An 18769-nucleotide genomic window follows, 5' to 3' on the forward strand; every position below is an offset into this window, starting at 1 on the left:
CATCTGGTATATTCCTTCAATTGAAATATATAGGTACTATTTTGTGACATATAGATGATTTATCTCTATACTATAAAATAAAGTAACTATTTTATTTTGTAGTTATTCTTACAGTACAAGTGGCGAAATACCCATTGGAATTTTTTTGAATAGATGAGACCGCCACGGATAGACATTTTCTAGATTATTTATATTTATAGACTTGGTGTATTTCAACCCAATTTTTAATTTCGTATAGCAGCGCTCCATGTGGCCGAAATTAGAACTGTCCGGTTAACTCTATTTCACGCCACCCCGCCGCGCCGTCCCTGTTACCGTTCTTGTTGATCGCAACGAAATAATATGAAAATTGTAGTATGTCATAATAATTAAGTATTTTGCTTTTTACTACTGCAGTTATTGAATCTATAAAATTCTCAAGTAGGAATAAGTTTGTGTAATGTAATGCTGTTTCGGGTAGCAAAAATAATATACTGAAAATGAAATCGAATTGGGCGACGCGTTGTGTTGTAAAAATTTCAAATGATAATAAAATTTCCGATGGTTAGCGAAACGCGCGTCCAGTGTAAAAGTAAAATCGTTTTGGTGTATTGTGGTAATTTAAGCCGGAGTCTATCGTATAGACGTATCGGGTCTAAAAATCCAAGAAACAAGGCAAAGTAGTGATGGGTTGTTATTTATCTGTTATTTTATAACAATTATTTAGAAATAACATAACGCAACCGTTACTACTTCTAAAAAATAACAGATATAAAATAACGACACGTAGAGATCGGCCGCTCGTGAAACGAAAAACGAAGTCGGCGCTCTGCACCGCCCCGAAATTCTATGCTGCTCGAAGCAATTCCAAAAAACAACTAGTATGGATGGAAAACCTGTTATTTCGTCAACCATCGATACAGGCGGCGAGACAACGGACAACGGAGTGGGGAATGCGCTACGGCGAACGTAGCTGCTTCGGTCGATCCCGTCGACGGTCGTATTGCGCTTATAACAGCTTAAAAATAATAGGATATAAAAGAAGCAGGTTTTTTGAAACAGTTGCGGGCATAACGCCTGGCGGTCGAGATAACAGGAGTGGGAAAGGAAGGCTGCTGCATCGGTCGATTGTCGATGGAAGTTCGAAACAGGTTGGAGAATAACGCATCAGTTGTTTTAGATATATTGTTTTTCAACCTGTTACGAGCATAACGGGCGGAGGTCGAGATATTATGGCGCTGTATGTTTCAGTACGTTATTAAGTTTCAATATTTAGGTATTTATTTATTCTGAAAAATTTTCAGAATAATATTTTAAGATTTTTTAAAAATGTATACAGGGTGTTTTGAAAAATCTGGTCATTGATTAATCACGATCCTGCTTAAAGCCCTTGACGTAAAAAGCTGATTTTTGGAAAACGGATTGACTTTAGGGTGTAGAGGTTCGATAAGAAGGGATTTTTCGAAACTCGAATTCAAAGGGGGTGAAACCACCCTCAAATATTAGAATATTTTTTATTTAAAAACCGGTGAGTTTTCCGGAAAAACTCTTAAACACGTATATTTTATTTCGTTGTTTTACATATTTTAAGATTTTTTAAAAATATATACAGGGTGTTTCATAAAATGTGACCATTGAGTAATCACGATTCTGCTTAAACTGCTTGACGTTTAAAGCTGATTTTTGGCAAACGGATTGACTGTGGGGTTGAGGTTCGATAAGGAGGGGTTTCTCGAATCTTAAATTCCAAGAGGGTGAAAACGCCCCTCAAATATTACAATATTTGTTATTTAAAAAACGGTTAGTCTTTCGGGAAAACGCTTGGACACGCATAATTTATTTTGTTTTTTTACATATTTTGAAATTTTTTAAAAAATAATACAGGGTGTTCCAAAAAGTTGAGTAATTGATTAACCACGATTCTGCTTAAACTGCTCGACGTTTAAAGCTTATTTTTGGCAAATGTGAGAAAATTTTATCCAGTTTGTATGTCAATAGAAATTCTTGCTTTGCTTTATCATCACCATTACAAATTATTAATTCGACGCGAACGAAGTCGCGGGTACACGCTAGTTTAAGTGTAAAATTAATTCGAACTCTAGTGTATAGTTGGTTTACTTATGAAGAATATACTACACATTTTCTTATATTGCTATTTTTTGACCACAAATGGTAAAATTATAACTAAGAGCTTCTTGCCCGTCGAGTGAGATGCACCCTGTACACTGCTACGCAATTCAGGATCTACGCCGATCGAGGGGCAAGGCGTAGGTAGATCGGAATGTATACGTATAGACGAGTGGCGGAATTTTGGCTTTTTTATATCGCAATTTGTAAACAGCGCTTATTTGTAAACAACGACCGTTTTTAGAGAGGTATTTTAGATAACAATCGATATTTAGAAATTTTTAGACACCCTGGAAATACTACCACCGAGCATGTCATTGTAGCAACTTGCAACTGCGTTAATACGCCTGGCGGCGACCGCTTCATACTCTTTCAGATATTTAGCAATAAAATAAAGAAACCTGTTATTTTTAAGCTGTTATTTTAAGCTGTTTTTTATAAATAACTATAACAGTTTCAACTGTTATCTAAAAATAACAGTTTTGCCCATCACTAAGGCAAAGGCTACAAAATAAGATCAACGATAACCTCAGAACCCTCAAAAACAATCAAATAACAACGGAAGAAGACACGGACAAACAATGGGAAGATTTAAAAAATGCATTAATTGAGCCGAGCAAGACCATTCTGACAGAACAGAAAATAGGGAAAAAACAGGAATGGATGACTCCAGAAATTTTGAAATTGATGAACGAACGACGTGGTGTAAAAGACAACAACGACGCATATAAGAATATTCAGAAAGAAATCCGAACAAAAATGAGAGAAGCAAAAGAGGTGTTCTACAAAAGAAAATGCGACGAAATAGAAGCCCTTCAAGAAAAGCATGACAGCTTCAATGTCCACAAGAAACTAAAACAACTGGCAGGATTACAGAAAAAAAGACAACCGTCAATACTCACTGACCAGAATGGCAAAATCATTATGGAAATGGAAGAAAAACTAAGAACGTGGAAGAATTATATAATAGAATTGTTCGATGATGAGAGAGATGTAAACAGAATAGTAACAGAACAAGAAAACAGTGGACCGGAAATAACTAAAGAAGAGGTCATCCATGCTATAAAAATCACAAAAGATGGAAAAGCCGCAGGGCCTGATGAGTTACCCTCTGAAATTCTCAAGTTGATAGAAGAGGAAAACATACACAGTCTAACAGATCTGTTCAACACCATATACAGAACAGGTATTATACCCAGGGAATGGTTGTTATCAGTGTTCGTCACTATCCCGAAAAAACATAATGCAAGGCAATGCACAGACTTTCGAACAATCAGTCTAATGAGTCATACGATAAAAATACTTCTGAAGGTGATACATCACAGGATTTACAAAACATTAGAACAGGATAACAGCGAGACTCAATTCGGTTTCCGAGATGGCTTAGGCACAAGAGAAGCACTATTTGCTTTGAACGTTCTCGCCCAACGATGTATGGATATGAATCAGGATCTCTATATATGTTTCATTGATTACAACAAAGCCTTCGATAGGGTCAGACACGAACAACTTATCCAGCTTCTGAAAGAAAAGAACTTAGACACCAGAGATATAAAAATTATTACGAATCTTTATTTTAATCAAAAAGCAGTGGTAAAAATAGAAGGGAATAACACCGAAGAAATAGAAATCCGTCGAGGCGTTAGGCAGGGGTACGTGCTATCACCGATGTTATTTAACCTCTATTCAGAGGAAATAATGAAACGAGCATTGGACGATGAAACGAAAGGACTAAAAATTAACGGAGTGCCTATCAACAATATAAGATATGCGGATGATACGATCCTGATGGCTGCCAACCTAAACGATTTACAGATATTAGTAGATAAAGTTAATACTTCGAGTGAAGAGCTCGGACTGTCACTAAATGTAAAAAAGACAAAATTTATGATAATATCCAAAACAACACAAAACAATTCACAAATTCATATATAACCACAACATAGAAAAAGTTGACAGTTATAAATACTTAGGTACAATTGTAAATAAAAATAACGACTGTTCTGAAGAAATTAAAACTAGAATAGGACAGGCGAGACCAACATTTGTGAAAACGAAAAGAATGCTCTGTGGCAGCGATCTCAGCTTGGATTTAAAAATCAGAATGGTGCGATGCTATGTTTTGTCGGTGCTGTATTATGGTGTAGAGGCTTGGACTCTGAATAAACTTGACATAGGGAAACTAGAGGCATTCGAGATGTGGCTGTACCGTAGAATACTTAGGGTAAAATGGACCGATAAAGTGACCAACATGGAAATCCTGAAAAGAATAAAAAAGGAAAAAGAAATTATCATAACGGTAAAAAAGCGTAAACTTCAGTACCTTGGACACGTCATGAGAAAAGTACCACCTACTCCAACTGATATTACAAGTAAAAATTCAAGGAAAGAGAAGTGTAGGAAGAAGGCGCCACTCATGGATGAGAAACTTACGTGACTGGTTCGGGTGCACCACAAACCAACTATTTCGGTCGGCTGTGTCACGAATACGTATAGCACTGATGATTGCCAACCTTCGCAACTAAGAAGGCATTTGAAGAAGAAGAAGAAGAAGCCGGAGTCTCATGCATCCGAAATCCGATAACACGACGATCCGACGGTGCTCCTATTGGTCGAAATATTTTGACACCAATTTTTATCCGATATTTTTAACTAATCGTACGACGTCGTATAAAGTTACATTTTGTTTAACTTTTGTACGATATCGTGTGTTTTTTAACCGCATTTTTTTGAAAACATAGGTTTTTAAAAACAAGTTTAGTGGGAATTGGCAATTTTGGGATATTTGGCGAGGAAGTTATTTTTATAAGTGGTTTCTCCAATCAAGGATTGTCTCTACCATAACCAAAAATTAATGTTGTTACTGTTGATAAGAATGACAGGTCTAAATATCAAAACTGTCAAATTTCGGAACGAACTTTCGGATGTATGTGACAGTTTTTTTTTATTTCACAGGATAACTTCAAATTGTCGTACAATCGGATTTCGGATGCATGAGACTCCGGCTTTGGTGTTTTATTTTGCGTTACACGTTCTAAAAAATTTACCTTTTATATTTTTTTTTTTTGAATTTTCACAAATTGCACTTACTAATATTTTCCAACTGATAATTATTATAACAAATTTTTCGTGTACTAGCTATTTAAGCTCGTGTATTTGTATAACGGTTGTTTCTGGAATTCTCCTATGGGGGCAGCACCTTCGGAGAATGCACCAAGCTTGTAGACACCCATCACAAATTTACGTTTAAAAGATGCCATGTACGAAAATATAAATGTTTTAAGGACGTTTAAATTTATACGCATAATTTCTATTTTTTAGAGCACCTAGATTTTACCAGAAGATACTCTTAGAACTAGAATCTCGACATGGTATGCAAAACAAGCATCGTGATAATTTGATAAGCCAATTTTATCACAAAAAATTCCCTAAACCTGGACAAAGCATAGTAATAAATTTGTCTTCCATTGAACCACGTGATACTGAATGCCATAATAGGTTTGAAGACGGCCTAGACCTCACAAGTTATATACATGGTGAGTATTTTTCATATAGGTATAGAAATAGTCTTTAGTTTTAACAAAATTGTCGCTAACATTTAATTAGTTTGGATAGTTATTTTGTTAGTTTTTGTATGATTTTTCTTTTATATAATTTATACTTAAAAATATACTGCCATGTTAACGAAAAACGCCTTAACTACGGTTCTGTGGTACTAAGGCAAAACCCGATATGTCAATAGGGAAATAATGTTAACATATCGGGTTCTGCCTTAGTACCAGAGAATTGAGATTCGAGTGCGCTAGAATGCAAAACAGTAGTGGATATTTAATATCCTTAAATTAAACTTACAATTTATATTTGTAGTCAACAAAACTGGAGAATATGGATGTTTAAATAGTGCTAAAAAAACTGACATATTTATTTCAAAGAATGACTGGCAAGCATCAAATGAAAATCCCAGTTTTGTCTCATATGAAGGTATTTTTTTCGTAAAATAGAATTTTTAAATTTATTTTGATAATTAAAATATGTACTAGGTTCCAAGACAGAACTCGTTTTAACATTACATATCGATATGCGGTATGAGGATGCTGATTTGAAACGACTACATAACTTACCATCTGATATTCTACTAAAAATATTCTCATCTCTGTTATTAGAACGAAAGGTTATTTTAATAAGTTCAACAATCAGGTCAGTAGCAGCAAAATAATATTGAATAATTGCGGTAATTTGTAATTTTTTATAGCGATCTTTCATCATGTGTTGATTCTTTGCAAAGTATATTATATCCATTCACGTGGTACCATACGTTTATTCCAATACTACCAGAATCTCTTTGGGATATTGTGGAAAGTCCTACACCTGTAGTTTGTGGTGTTTTGTCCCCTGAAGCTGTTCTCAATAGGAAAATAGAGAATGTAATATAAAAGTAATATATTTTTTGAGAAAATTATAATTCAATTTATTTTAGGGTATTGTAGTAAACCTAGATACTAAAGCGGTATTATCAGAAGAAGGAGATGAAACGAAGATACTAAGTGGAAGTATGCAAAAAGTTTGGAGGCAGTTTATGACATTAGCAAACAACATAAGAACTCAAGAATATGTCTACTCTTCTTATTTAGCTAATGCATATCTCTATGTTTTTATTTATTGTTTGAAGAATTACAAAGAATGTGTTGTGGATGGTCAATTTTTGGTAAGTTACCAAAGTAATTAGAGTATCTATATACACAATAGGTTTGTTCCAACCAGCATTTCGGGATCGTTTCGAAAACATACTCAAATCGGTTTTCTTGCACTTGGTTAGCATGCGCGGACTTCGAATAGTTTCGTGACGGTGCAGAAAATATCAACGTTGGAACGCTTTGTGGATTGTTTTCGGGACTGTCAAAAGTGTCAAGCGTGCGTGTATCGATCGGTTTTTTGTTTTTGTTTAGAATTTCATAACATAACCCTATTATTTTTGTTTGCAATTTGCAATAATAATTATTATTCTTGAAATGAAGAATCAAAATCCAGTAATTATTGGTAAGTGTTGTTTCAACTGTATACTCACTAACTCACTTACCTATCCTCTCTTTTATGATTCTGTTATGCGCAGTTTCCTGTTATTTCATTGCAGTGGTAGAATTTATGAATATTATTTTATAAATAAAAAATTAATTAAAATTTACGAACGATTTACTCCACACAAACTCACAAGCAAAAGTATAATGCACACGTATTCGAATTCGTAAAAAATAACCAAAACAGAAGCATCAGCTGGATGCCGGACCAGAATCAGCTGTTAAAAATCGATAATCCGTGCCAATATGGTTTAATGCGCAACTCAACCCAAACAGTTCTCAATTTGGACCATGTACCGAAATTACCATTCTGAAATCCTAACTAAACGATCCCAAGGTAAGTTGGTACGCAAATAGGATCGTCCGATAACCGGCAAATCTCGGTTGGAACACATTTGAATTACTGCGCACGAGCGTGAACGTTCGGTGACGATTCTGCGGCCAGGTTGGAACAAACCTAATATTTCCCTTGTAAAAATTAAGAACAGAAATTGACAAAAATTTACTCATTTACTTGCTTTAGGAGTTTTCAGAAAACTACTTTAAAAATAGAGTTTTCTGCGCACCTATGTTATAATGAGATTTAAATTCGCCGGAAGATTTGTTGGATTTTAATATGCATTGCATTTGTTATTAAAATTTAACAAACCTTACAGTGAGTTTTTAAATCTCATTATAATATAAAGACTGTTCAGCCATCTGTCAACGTTACATCATCATTATATGTCAAATATGTGTTTTAGGGTGTCTGAGATCACTTCATATTGTTTTCAAAATTTTAAGTACAGTACGTCTGTCCGTTCTGTAGCTACGGGCACAGAATATCTAGCTACGCAACAGAAAAATACTCGAAATGAAAGAGCTAAAATTGCACAAATAAAATACTAGATGGCGCGACAATATCATAATCAGAATATAATTGGAAATTTTCAATTTTCGGTTTTGGATCGACGGCACGTCGACGGCCTTGAAGCTCGGCTAAATATGCACAGTTGCCAGATTCAAAAAGACTTGAATTGGCATCCCATTCTTTTTATTATGTATAATGCAGTATGTGTTTCTTTCTATTCTTCTTCTTCTTTGTCAGATCCACTTATATTAATTATTCCTTTGGCTATTAAAATAGTTTTAAGTATATTATTACAAAACATATACATTTTTTATATACACTATCTTATAATGTTAACTAAGAAAATATCTTTAATTACCTTTAAAATTAATAATATACAGGGCGATTGATAGTGATATTTATTAATGCTGGAACGTTAGTAATGAAATATAAGTTTAATAATAATGGAAATAATTTATTAAAATGCAGTACAAAAAATGTTAACTGACTAAAAAATACTATAATAACAAATTTCGATTGTTGTCCGTTTGCTACGTTATTTATATACCTAGGTACCGCCTAGGTAAATTTTAAAAAGTGACACAGGTACAATTAATAATATATTAGTTCGGCATAAAAGTTGCTGTCACGACATCGAACAATAAATTAAAATTCGTAAAATAAATTAAAATTATTAATTAAACAAATCTTTATAAAGAAACGCAAGTATACCAAATTTGGGCCCAATCGAACTCAAGGAAATAATATCATAATAGTATACTATATTATGGTACCACTCGATATGCTTTAAGGTACCATAATATTGCAATGTCACCGAAGATCCGTAGTATACCAAATTTAAGAACAATCGAACGCCATGAAATGGTATCGTAATATGGTACTATATTAAGGTACCACTTTATATACATCATAGTTCAATCATATTACAATGTAACCGATGATACGTAGTATACCAAGTTTGAGCCCAATCGAACGCCAGGAAATGGTATCGTAATATGGTACTATATTAAGGTACCACTTTATATGCATCACAGTACCATCATATTACAATGTCACCGAAAATACGTAGTATCCCAAGTTTAAGCCCAATCGAACGCCATGTACGTAATATAGTACTATATTATGGTACCAGTTGATATGCTTCATGGTACCATAATAATGCAATGTCATCAAAAATACGCAAGTATATATCAAATATGAGCTCAATCGAACGCCAGGAAATGGTATTGAAATATGGTACTATATTAAGGTACCACTTTATATGCATCATAGTACCATCATATTACAATGTAATCGAAGATACGTAGTATAACAAGTTTAAGCCCAATCGAACGCCAGGCAATGGTATCGTAATATGGTACTATATTATGGTACCTCTTATTATGCTCCATGGTACCATAATATTACAATATCACCGAAGATACGTAGTATCCCAAATTTAAGCCCAATCGAACGCCATGTACATAATATGGTACTATATTATGGTACCATATGGATGTGCATCATAGTACCATCATATTACAATGTCACCGAAAATACGTAGTATACCAAGTTTAAGCCCTATTGCCGCCATGTACCTAATATTGCTATGTCATCAAATATGGTACTATAGAAGGTACCACTTTATATGCTCCATGGTACCATGATATTACAATGTCACTGAAGATATAGTATACCAAGTTTAAGCCCAATCGAACGCCATGTATCGTAATATAGTACTATATTATTGTATCACTTGATATGCTTCTGAAAAAAACGGCGTCCAGTGGCTGGAAAAGGACGATCGATGACATTTCCCATATAAATTTACATATAAAATGACAGCGATATTCATTTTATAGCTATCGCTAACGCCGTTTTTTCCCGATTATACGATATGAACTTGGTATGAACACAATCAAACGTCAGGAAGTGGTATCATAATAGTAGAACAATACTTATTATATTGTCGCCGAATTACAATGAAAATTCAGGATTCAATTATACAATCAAACGTCAAGAAGTGATTGTAATTTAGCTCATAAGATTTAATTCCAACTAACATGGCAAACTGAAAAAAACAGTTCTGATCTATTTTAATATGTTTAAATGATGTAGCAAATTTGAAGGTAGGCTTTATCAGGAAGTATTACGATATGAATTACAATAATGGCAAAACTGCACAAAATTCTTTAAATTTTGTTTGTAGAAAACTGTTTTCTTTTAAATTTATTGCCCTCTATTATGTAGTAGCGAAACTACCACATCAAAATATCTGATTTGGAGACAGGCTTTTAAAGCCTGTCTCCTTTTGCTACCTACAATTTTATACATGTAACGAGGCTTCTGTTGCGTAGCTAGATATTCTGTGCTACGGGGCATCCATAAGGGGGAAACGATTTTCTCTGTTACCGTTTAATCGATGTTTCTTGTAAGAAATTAGACAACGGCGACGCGCCCCATCAATAAAAATTTGACAAATTTGCAAGTAACCCTTGATTTTACTTCATAGAGCAAATAATTGTAACAGATATTTTATTTAGATTGAAGCTGCAAAAATTAGTTTAAAGCGACTTTTCTTATCGCCATGTTGGTCACATTGCACCGCGATCAGCATCTTTATCGTTTATTATTTGACAATTATCATAATATCAGTCATTATTTTGTATGTCTTGTTGTTGTTGAATCTTTGGGAGAAATTCTCGTTTTTTGCCGATTTTTATAGTCTTTTTAAAAATTGTATATTTAAGCACAAGCAGTTCTTTTAAGAACTAAATTTTCGAGTTTTTGTATTGCATTTCTTGTAATTGTGTGTCGAAAATATGCCGAAGCATTCAAACAGTCGAAGCAAAGAGCATGTAGCTTTCCTGATAAACTATTTTGAACGAGAACGTGACAATAAAGGTCTTTTATTACCCTTGACTGCAGTCAGAGAAGTAAGTTTAATTGGTAAGCACATTATACCACTTTCAAAGTTATTTCTACTTATTTCGATTTGTAGCAAGTAGCTGCTACCTTAAATTTAAATATTGCTGTGTTAGTGACTACTATTAATAAATAAATTATTTACTATAGTAAACGCCACGAATGTTTGGGAGTGATTCATCGGTCGCTACCATGTGAACTAATCTGTTCAAGGTCACATAAAATTTAATTCCAGTGTCGTGGTGTTTCAAGTCATATAATAATCAATATATATAATCTGTTGTTTATGTTTTTGTGCATGAAATTTTAAATTTATTATTATTGATGAATATTACAAAAATATTTATTAGTAACAAATTACTTAAAAAAGGATTCCAGCAAACTATCAAAGTCTTGTCAAAACATATATTTGGTTATAAATATAAACTGGAATGCCCCACTGGTCGCACTGCAAGCACACCAATGGACTGACGCACAAAAACGAATCAATCAAAGAAACGCGATATAGTATCGTCTTTGTCATTCACGCTAACATTTTAGAATAAGTAGAAGGAGCGCAGGCAGATGATTAAACCGGGCCTTTAAAAACCTACGTCGGCGGTAGAAATTTACGTTTTTAATGTAAAAATGATAGCGCGCGTGTCGATTCTAACTTCATCATGCGATGAATCACTCCCAAACATTCGTGGCGTTTACTATAACTTACTAAAATCACTTACTATTAAATTAAAAAAACGTAAAAATCTTTAAAAAATGGTATAATAAATATCAGGCGTCTAAATGCAAAACCCATCGAAATAAATTTTACAGAATACACAAAAAATTATTTAAAATATGAATATTAAAAAGAATAATAAATCTAAATACTTAATTTATCCAGCGCAGTATTTTTTGCAAATATCTTGCATAAAAATGTAATTCAGAGTTTTTCTTGGGATAACGAATTAAAAGGTGTATAGAACTCAGTTTTCAAAAATGTGTGACTTGTCGGGTTTTGCATTTAGACACCTGATATACTGTTTCCCAATTTTACATTAATAATTTCCTATAGCGAGTTACGTTCTAAAAAATATTTTAGAAAGAATTTATTATTTCAAGGAATTTATTACGAGTAGAAAAAATATTATGCTGGGTTGACAGTTGACATTGGTTTCTATGTAATTTGACGAATAAATAAAGCTGTCTCTTTAGTTTGGTTTGGTTTGGTTTGGGTTGACAGTTGACATTGGTTTCTATGTAATTTGACGAATAAATAAAGCTGTCTCTTTAGTTGTCAGTTTTGAGTCAATATTTTTTAATTCTCTTTCGTGTCGATTGCTGATTGAATTGGAGCCAGGAATGGCTCAAAACGAAATAAGTAACTTACCAACAGATATTCAGGCTGAGGCGACAAACGCCATATCCAAACTACTTCCATTTAAATCCCGAATAACTTATGAAAAGGAATACAAAAATTTTTAAAAATGGAAGCAATTAAAAAACGTGAAAAAAAAGATTCATCTCATAAATCCATCACAATCTGGCAGCGATGTCGCCATCGCTTGTCACTTAAAGTTAATCACGTGCGTCGGAGATTGTTTTGCGATTACTTTATTTTTGCTACCTATTGCTACCAAAAGTCACTAACATTTTTCCGAACAACCAAATTCAATCACTAACTATGTTTTGAAGCGGAGAATCGATTGCAAAAGTCATTAACTACGATTTCCGGCTATGTATGTTTTATTTTAATACCGAATAGTTACTAACTATAACATCTTTATGCAATGCAATTTTCATCTTTAGACGCACTTTTCTCGGAAGTAATAAAAAGTAAGTTAGTGACTTTTGGCAGCAATAGGACGACATGGTCTATTAGTTATTTCAAAATAAATATTTTATAGAAGGATCAATTTATGGCAAATGGAAAAACAAAAGGTGTAAGGCGTTTTTTAAAAATGTTTACAGAAACGTGTATGTTTCACGCCTTTATGGACACAGCTTTAAATAATCCTGAAAGCTTGACAGATTTTGACAAGAAAATGGAACTTTATGGATCTGATGATAGTCATGTTGTTATAGATAAGCTTATTGGCTGGAAAAAATAAACTTCAGTAGGAAGACATCAGCTTTACTACTTTAATTGACAATTTTCTAGACTACTATTTTAATTCAGTGAACTGACAAAGATATATGTATAGATTTTCTTCTATAATTATATGTTGAAGAACAATGATCAGTGCTGTAACAATTCCAAAAATGAATTTGATGATACATCAAGAACAAGACAAATTGTTCACTGCTCTTTTTAATCAATTTAATCAGTGATTATAAATGTTAATTATGTTTAATTATATTTAAATATGTTCATTATAAAGCAACAATCCTATTTTTTAATTGTTTCAGTGTTTTTGAAGTTGTTACACAATATATTTATAATTAAGTTTATGTTTGTATTATCAATGTTTTATATATATGTATGTCATATGTATATATTTTTCTATTTAGAAATATATTTTTTAATAAATACATGCTTTTTCAGGCTCCTATCCATTTTTGTCAAAAATCTAAATAAATAATTACAAAACAAGAGGCATATCCTTCTTAGAAAAATACAGGGTCCGGCAATAGTGCGTCGGGCATCTGTAGCTCCTAAACTTGAGAATTTTGTTTAAGTGCATACCTGAAGTATGTACCAGGATGTATTTCAGGAAAATATTTTAACTTCTATAGAGTGGCTCAAAAAAGTGTGAGTGGCCCTGGATGAATTTTTTTAAATGGAACACCCTGTATATTATTACATTTTTGGCTTCCTTTCCGATCACTTTAGATAACTCTAAAATATGAATAAAAACATTTTGATAATTTCAGAGATATTAAAAAATAAATCGAAAATATATTTTTTTCAGCCCTTCTTAAAAAAATTATTAAAAATACAAGACCTGTTCTGAAAACAAAACTATATTAAGTATTTACTTTAGATGGTCTGTACTTACTTTGCTATAAATATGAAAATCGTAAATTATACAGGATGTTCAAAATTCTACGCCAAACTTTCTAAAATATAAAATAATTTTTCTTCTTTTTTTTAAATGGAACACCATGTATATTATTTTTTCAATAGACGGAGAATTAAAAAATGAACATTTTTTGTATTTAGAGTATTTCAAAATTTTTAACGGTTTCGCAGATGTTTGCGGTTTTATGTTTCATATGGCATTTTCCACGGTAAATTTTTATCAAAGCCACCCAATAATTTTTCTCTCGTATTTTAGCATTGAAAGCGCCGTATGAAATAATACTGCGTGTATCTGCGAAACCGTTAAAAATTTTGAAATACTCTAAATACAAAAAATGTTCATTTTTAAACTCTCCATCTAATAAAACAATAATATACAGGGTGTTCCATTTAAAAAAAACAAAGAAAAAATATTTTATATTTTAGAAAGTTTGGCGTAGAATATTGAACATCCTGTATGAATTACGATTACCATATTTATAGCAAAGTAAGAACAGACCATCTAAAGTAAATACCTAATATCGTTTTGATTTCAGAACAGTTCTTGTATTTTTAATAATTTTTTTAAAGAAAGGCTGAAAAATATATATTTTTGATTTATTTTTTAATATCTCTGAAACTATGGAAATATATTTATTTATATCTTAGGGTTATGTAAAGTGATCTGAAAGGAAGCCAAAAATGCAATAATATACAGGGTGTTCCATTTAAAAAAAATTATCCAGGTCCGCCCACACTTTTTTGAGCCACCCTATAGAAGTTAAAATATTTTCCTGAAATACATCCTGGTACATACCTTAAGTTTGCACTAAAACAAAATTCTCAAGTTTTTTATTCTAGGAGCAACAGATGCCCGACGCACTATTGCCGGACCCTGTATATCTCAATATATATATATCTCACAATAGATATCCTTCTTAAAACTTTAACATTCTCTTATTACTATATCATAGATCGACTATAGCTATATACATTTAATTTGTACATGCTTTATCCTCTACAATTTGGTATCTAACACCTCTTTTTCTGGTTAATATTTAAAATTCTACACATCTACTAGTTCTGGTTTTTCTTTTGGTCTATCTTCTTCAGTACCTTCAAATAAGGCTCTGTTAGCTAGTGCTTCTTGTAAACGTAACATTTCAAATTTGGTTTTTGTATATTCGTATCTAAAAATCATTATTATATTTTAAGTATAGTAATAATTGATAATGTATCGATTATACCTGCATTGAATCCAATATCCTAGTGTAATAATAGAAAATGAATACACGGAATAATTTACCGATTTCACTGCTTTACTAGTAAACAAAAAATGTGTTAATCCAAGAAGTACTCCTCCACCAATACCATATAAGAAGCTATTTCGAAAACATGGTATTTTTGAAACATCTCTTCCAAAAATAATAATACCCTGCAAAAAACGTATATTTTCAGTTCATGATATAATAATTTTGCTATTTATCACCGCAAGAGAATCAATTTATTAAAAATGTACTATATCCAAACAAATTTTTATTTAAATACAGTTTTTAATCTATGAAATTATAGTTCTAAGACCTACGATAGTTTAACACACCTTGTTTTCTTCGTCCGCCATAACTATTGTGGCCTCTGTTGTGGCTGAATAAAATAAAAAATAATGTTTTTATTATTAAAAGTCGAAAAAATAGGAATATTGAATATTTCAGAAATACCTTTAAAAAATAGGGTTAGAGTGGGTTTTAGATTTTAGTAGATCTTAGACACGGAGGTATAGAGAGGGGAGACCAACTATACGCTGTGACCTGTGACTATACGTATTTCTGTAAATGGTATCAGAGGGCGGGGCAAAATGAGACTACTTGGATTTGGACAGGACCGGAGTAGGTAAAACAAGGGTAAAACCTTAGGTAAAACCAAAACCAAGGGCAAAACTTCAAATAATAATAATAGCAAACAATGACTAAAATTTGCCTTGAGCTAATGTAATATTTATTTTTTTATCGATAATTTTGTAGTAGCTGCGTTTGGCTGCCTTACGGACTTATCTAGTGTCTACCTTACCTGTGAAATGTTACTCCGGTGCAACCTTGACTCCGGTGAATTTCTTCGAGTCGATACCTTTCCTGCTCCTACAACTGTGTACAGAACACGACACCATGGTTTTTAATGTTTTTGTGGTATAATAGAAAACACTCAAATTATCGATGAAATTTTGGGAAAAATGCACAAATAACACTAATCACAAAAAGAGGCCATCCATTATGGCTGGCTGAACCTGTAGCAAACCTGTAGCGCCTGTAGCATTCCTGTAGATCTCTTGTATTCTTTAGCACAGATAACACATAATCTGTGTTATCTGTGTCTTTAGTCTGGTAGCCAGTGACCTCGACGACTCACTCCAGTGATGATGACGTCACTCCAGTGACTCCCAGAAACTACAGTTGACTCTATACAAGACTAGAGATTATAATAGAGTCCAGTAGTCCAGTCGTTAAGAAGGCCCTGCAGGCAACTAGTAATACAAAACTACGTATTATTAGTCGTCTAACCAATACCAATATGAAAGTTTACTTTTCAAAAATGACAAAACACGTCAGTTTGACAGGTTTAAAAATAAATAACAAATTAATAATTTTAAATAATACTATTTGAGTTTGAGATAATACCAGATAATACCAATCAGGGTTTTCTACTTAATATAATTTGTATTTTTTTTCTCATTATGATCTATTGTCAAGTATTTTTTACTGTCTGAATTTAACTTTTTTTTTTAATTTAAACAAAATCTCAAGAGTTTAAGTGCTGTTGTTTAAACTGCTGTAATGAATTTCTAATAGCATCAAACTGTTCAATGGAAGAAGTAATTGTAGTAAATGAACCAACAGGGCAGAGTCCTAAAATAGAATATCAGATTCCTTCCAGAAAATTATCAGTTGCCTCAGTACATTGTAGAATTTGCTATGACAATGAGAAGCCAGAAGAACTCATAGCACCTTGTCACTGTAAGGTAACTAGTATATATTTCTAGATGAATTTTATACACCAATATTTATATGTTCCCTTAAAATTTATGAGACTTAATTTTAAGGGTACAGTTGCTTTTGTTCATCGATCTTGCTTAGAGACTTGGTTAAGCGAATCGGGTACAACAATATGTGAATTATGTCATCAAATTTTTAAGACTGAAAGAACTCCAAAATACAAATCTTCAAAATCAATTTGGAAATGGCTGCTTTATGGTTCTCGATATCCTGGTCAAGGTGTAAGAGGGGATATTATAGCATGTACAGTAGGTGTCAAGAATAAAACTAATATAATTTTTGAAAAAAAGCTATTTATCTACACTCTAATATAACAAACATATTGTAGGTTATTACACCTTTAGCTATTATAGTAACATATGTATGTTTATATTCGTCAGAGTACTATAGCCAGCAGAAATTTTCACAAATTCCAGCAGCTAGATGGACTTCTATATCATTGCTGATCATGATAGTAATTATGTTGTTTGGGTATTACTTATGGGTTTATTCTGTAATTCGGCTACATGCTAGAATGTGGTACAACTGGTGGCAGAGATCCTGTGTTGTTAGGTGATACGACCTGTCTTAACTTTGTGATCTATATTATTTATTATGTCTTTTATTAATATATAGATACATACCTCCAAGTTCAATATCTCTACATACTGGTAATGATGAGCATATAGGTTTGGTGCCAAATAATACTCCTAATCCACAAAGAAACGAGAATGAAACACTAAGTGATAATGATTCGGTAACAAATTTTGAGTCTGTGATAAATATAGAAGCTTCTTCACAAGCTACAGAAGAGGTGTATTTAAGTTCACATGAAAATCAACTGATTGGTGATGGAGAAATATCTATTAACATGGATACACCATGTACCAGCAGTGAGACTCTTGATTTAAAATAAAATGTCTGTCTTCTCTGTCAATGCATTTTTATTAGTAGTAGTTACCTTAGGCTATAAAAGAGTGTTAGCCTCGAAATTGAAAAAAAAAAGAAGCTGAAAATTTATATGCCCAAACAAAAAAATATTTTGACACTTTTAGTGTTACTATAAATATAGTGGTATCACAAGTCGCAATAAGTATCACGCGCGCATCTTCATGATAATAAAGATGGTCGAAAAAATCAGTTTTTCGTAAATATTACGCTGTAAATCATTGCATTTTTTTGAAAAACTAGAGCTTTGAATTCTCTACAAATTGATTTTATTGAAAACGATGATTTAATATTGCCAAATACTATGTTAAAGATACAAAAATGTATTACTGTATGTGTTATTATTTGGACATCGTTTGTTATATTCAATTACAATTTAACCTGTATTTGGGACTTATTGGTATTCCCAACAAATTAGGTTTATTACTTAGAAATTTCATAAAATGGACATCGTCGGTTTTTTCGCCTTCAAATGATGCAAGCTATTTTTTATAAGTTTATTTAAATGCTTTTCGGACCAATGCGAATAGTGCGGAGTAGCGTAAACTCAACTGATATCCACTTTATAACAGTTCTAATAAACTTAATTTTATTATACAGGGTTGTTCACCACATACGACACGGAGTATTGTAGCTAAACGATTAGATTTTTACAAATTGTAAGTTTTGGGTTCGTTGAAGGACTATTAGAGCTACAATTTAAAAATATTTTTACAAGATACAGAGTGTCCCAAATAAATAGAAAATATCAAAGTTGTATTTTTTTAAATGGAACACCCTGTATATTATTGCATTTTTAGTTTCTACGATTAAAATAAAGGTAAATTTGATAAAGGTTTATTACACTTAAACCTTACCGTTTTTGAAATATTTTCAATTTTGT

The 18769-nt window shown here is 32.5% G+C and overlaps 3 protein-coding genes across 4 annotated transcripts in view; 2 read left to right on the forward strand and 1 right to left on the reverse strand.

Moving 5' to 3' along the window:
• Positions 1 to 13650, forward strand: part of LOC115881873 — a 33768-nt gene extending 20118 nt beyond the window's left edge. The window contains exons 8-13 of the mRNA XM_030899577.1: positions 5428 to 5642; positions 5974 to 6087; positions 6147 to 6303; positions 6359 to 6530; positions 6584 to 6811; positions 12819 to 13650. Coding sequence (XP_030755437.1) covers positions 5428 to 5642; positions 5974 to 6087; positions 6147 to 6303; positions 6359 to 6530; positions 6584 to 6811; positions 12819 to 13022 — 1090 coding nt within the window. The 3' untranslated portion in view covers positions 13023 to 13650. The remainder of the gene's footprint in view (positions 1 to 5427; positions 5643 to 5973; positions 6088 to 6146; positions 6304 to 6358; positions 6531 to 6583; positions 6812 to 12818) is intronic.
• Positions 13651 to 14783: 1133 nt separating this feature from the next.
• On the reverse strand, positions 14784 to 16319 carry LOC115881907 (cytochrome c oxidase assembly protein COX20, mitochondrial). Of its 2 annotated transcripts, none has more exons than XM_030899629.1 (4): positions 15980 to 16319; positions 15513 to 15556; positions 15160 to 15347; positions 14784 to 15102 (listed from the first exon to the last, which is right to left on the reverse strand). In XM_030899629.1, exons 2-4 carry the CDS (start codon positions 15531 to 15533, stop codon positions 14979 to 14981), a joined length of 333 nt encoding a protein of 110 aa, XP_030755489.1. In that variant the 5' UTR covers positions 15534 to 15556; positions 15980 to 16319; the 3' UTR covers positions 14784 to 14978. The 2 variants fall into 2 exon arrangements, with proteins under 2 accessions (XP_030755489.1, XP_030755490.1); XM_030899630.1 differs by lacking the exon at positions 15980 to 16319 and adding an exon at positions 15631 to 15649.
• A 137-nt stretch (positions 16320 to 16456) lies between these two features.
• Positions 16457 to 17875, forward strand: LOC115881906 (E3 ubiquitin-protein ligase MARCH3-like). The gene is made up of 4 exons (XM_030899628.1): positions 16457 to 16925; positions 17007 to 17207; positions 17288 to 17511; positions 17575 to 17875. Exons 1-4 carry the CDS (start codon positions 16770 to 16772, stop codon positions 17852 to 17854), a joined length of 861 nt encoding a protein of 286 aa, XP_030755488.1. The 5' UTR covers positions 16457 to 16769; the 3' UTR covers positions 17855 to 17875.
• Positions 17876 to 18769: the final 894 nt, after the last annotated feature.

This window comes from Sitophilus oryzae, unplaced genomic scaffold (assembly GCF_002938485.1).
Source record: "Sitophilus oryzae breed Bouriz unplaced genomic scaffold, Soryzae_2.0 scaffold_1744_pilon_pilon, whole genome shotgun sequence".
NCBI classification, from domain to species: domain Eukaryota; kingdom Metazoa; phylum Arthropoda; class Insecta; order Coleoptera; family Curculionidae; genus Sitophilus; species Sitophilus oryzae.

Excerpts from the sequence above, each read along its gene's own strand:
- LOC115881906 (XM_030899628.1), top strand. The coding sequence starts at position 16,770 with ATGGAAGAAGTAATTGTAGTAAATGAACCAACAGGGCAGAGTCCTAAA. Across the intron at positions 17,208-17,287 it reads GGGATATTATAGCATGTACA|GTTATTACACCTTTAGCTAT; the intron begins GTAGGTGTCAAG and ends AACATATTGTAG. Across the intron at positions 17,512-17,574 it reads CAGAGATCCTGTGTTGTTAG|ATACATACCTCCAAGTTCAA; the intron begins GTGATACGACCT and ends ATTAATATATAG.
- LOC115881907 (XM_030899629.1), bottom strand. The coding sequence starts at position 15,533 with ATGGCGGACGAAGAAAACAAG. Across the intron at positions 15,348-15,512 it reads TGGCGGACGAAGAAAACAAG|GGTATTATTATTTTTGGAAG; the intron begins GTGTGTTAAACT and ends CGTTTTTTGCAG. Across the intron at positions 15,103-15,159 it reads GGATATTGGATTCAATGCAG|ATACGAATATACAAAAACCA; the intron begins GTATAATCGATA and ends AATGATTTTTAG.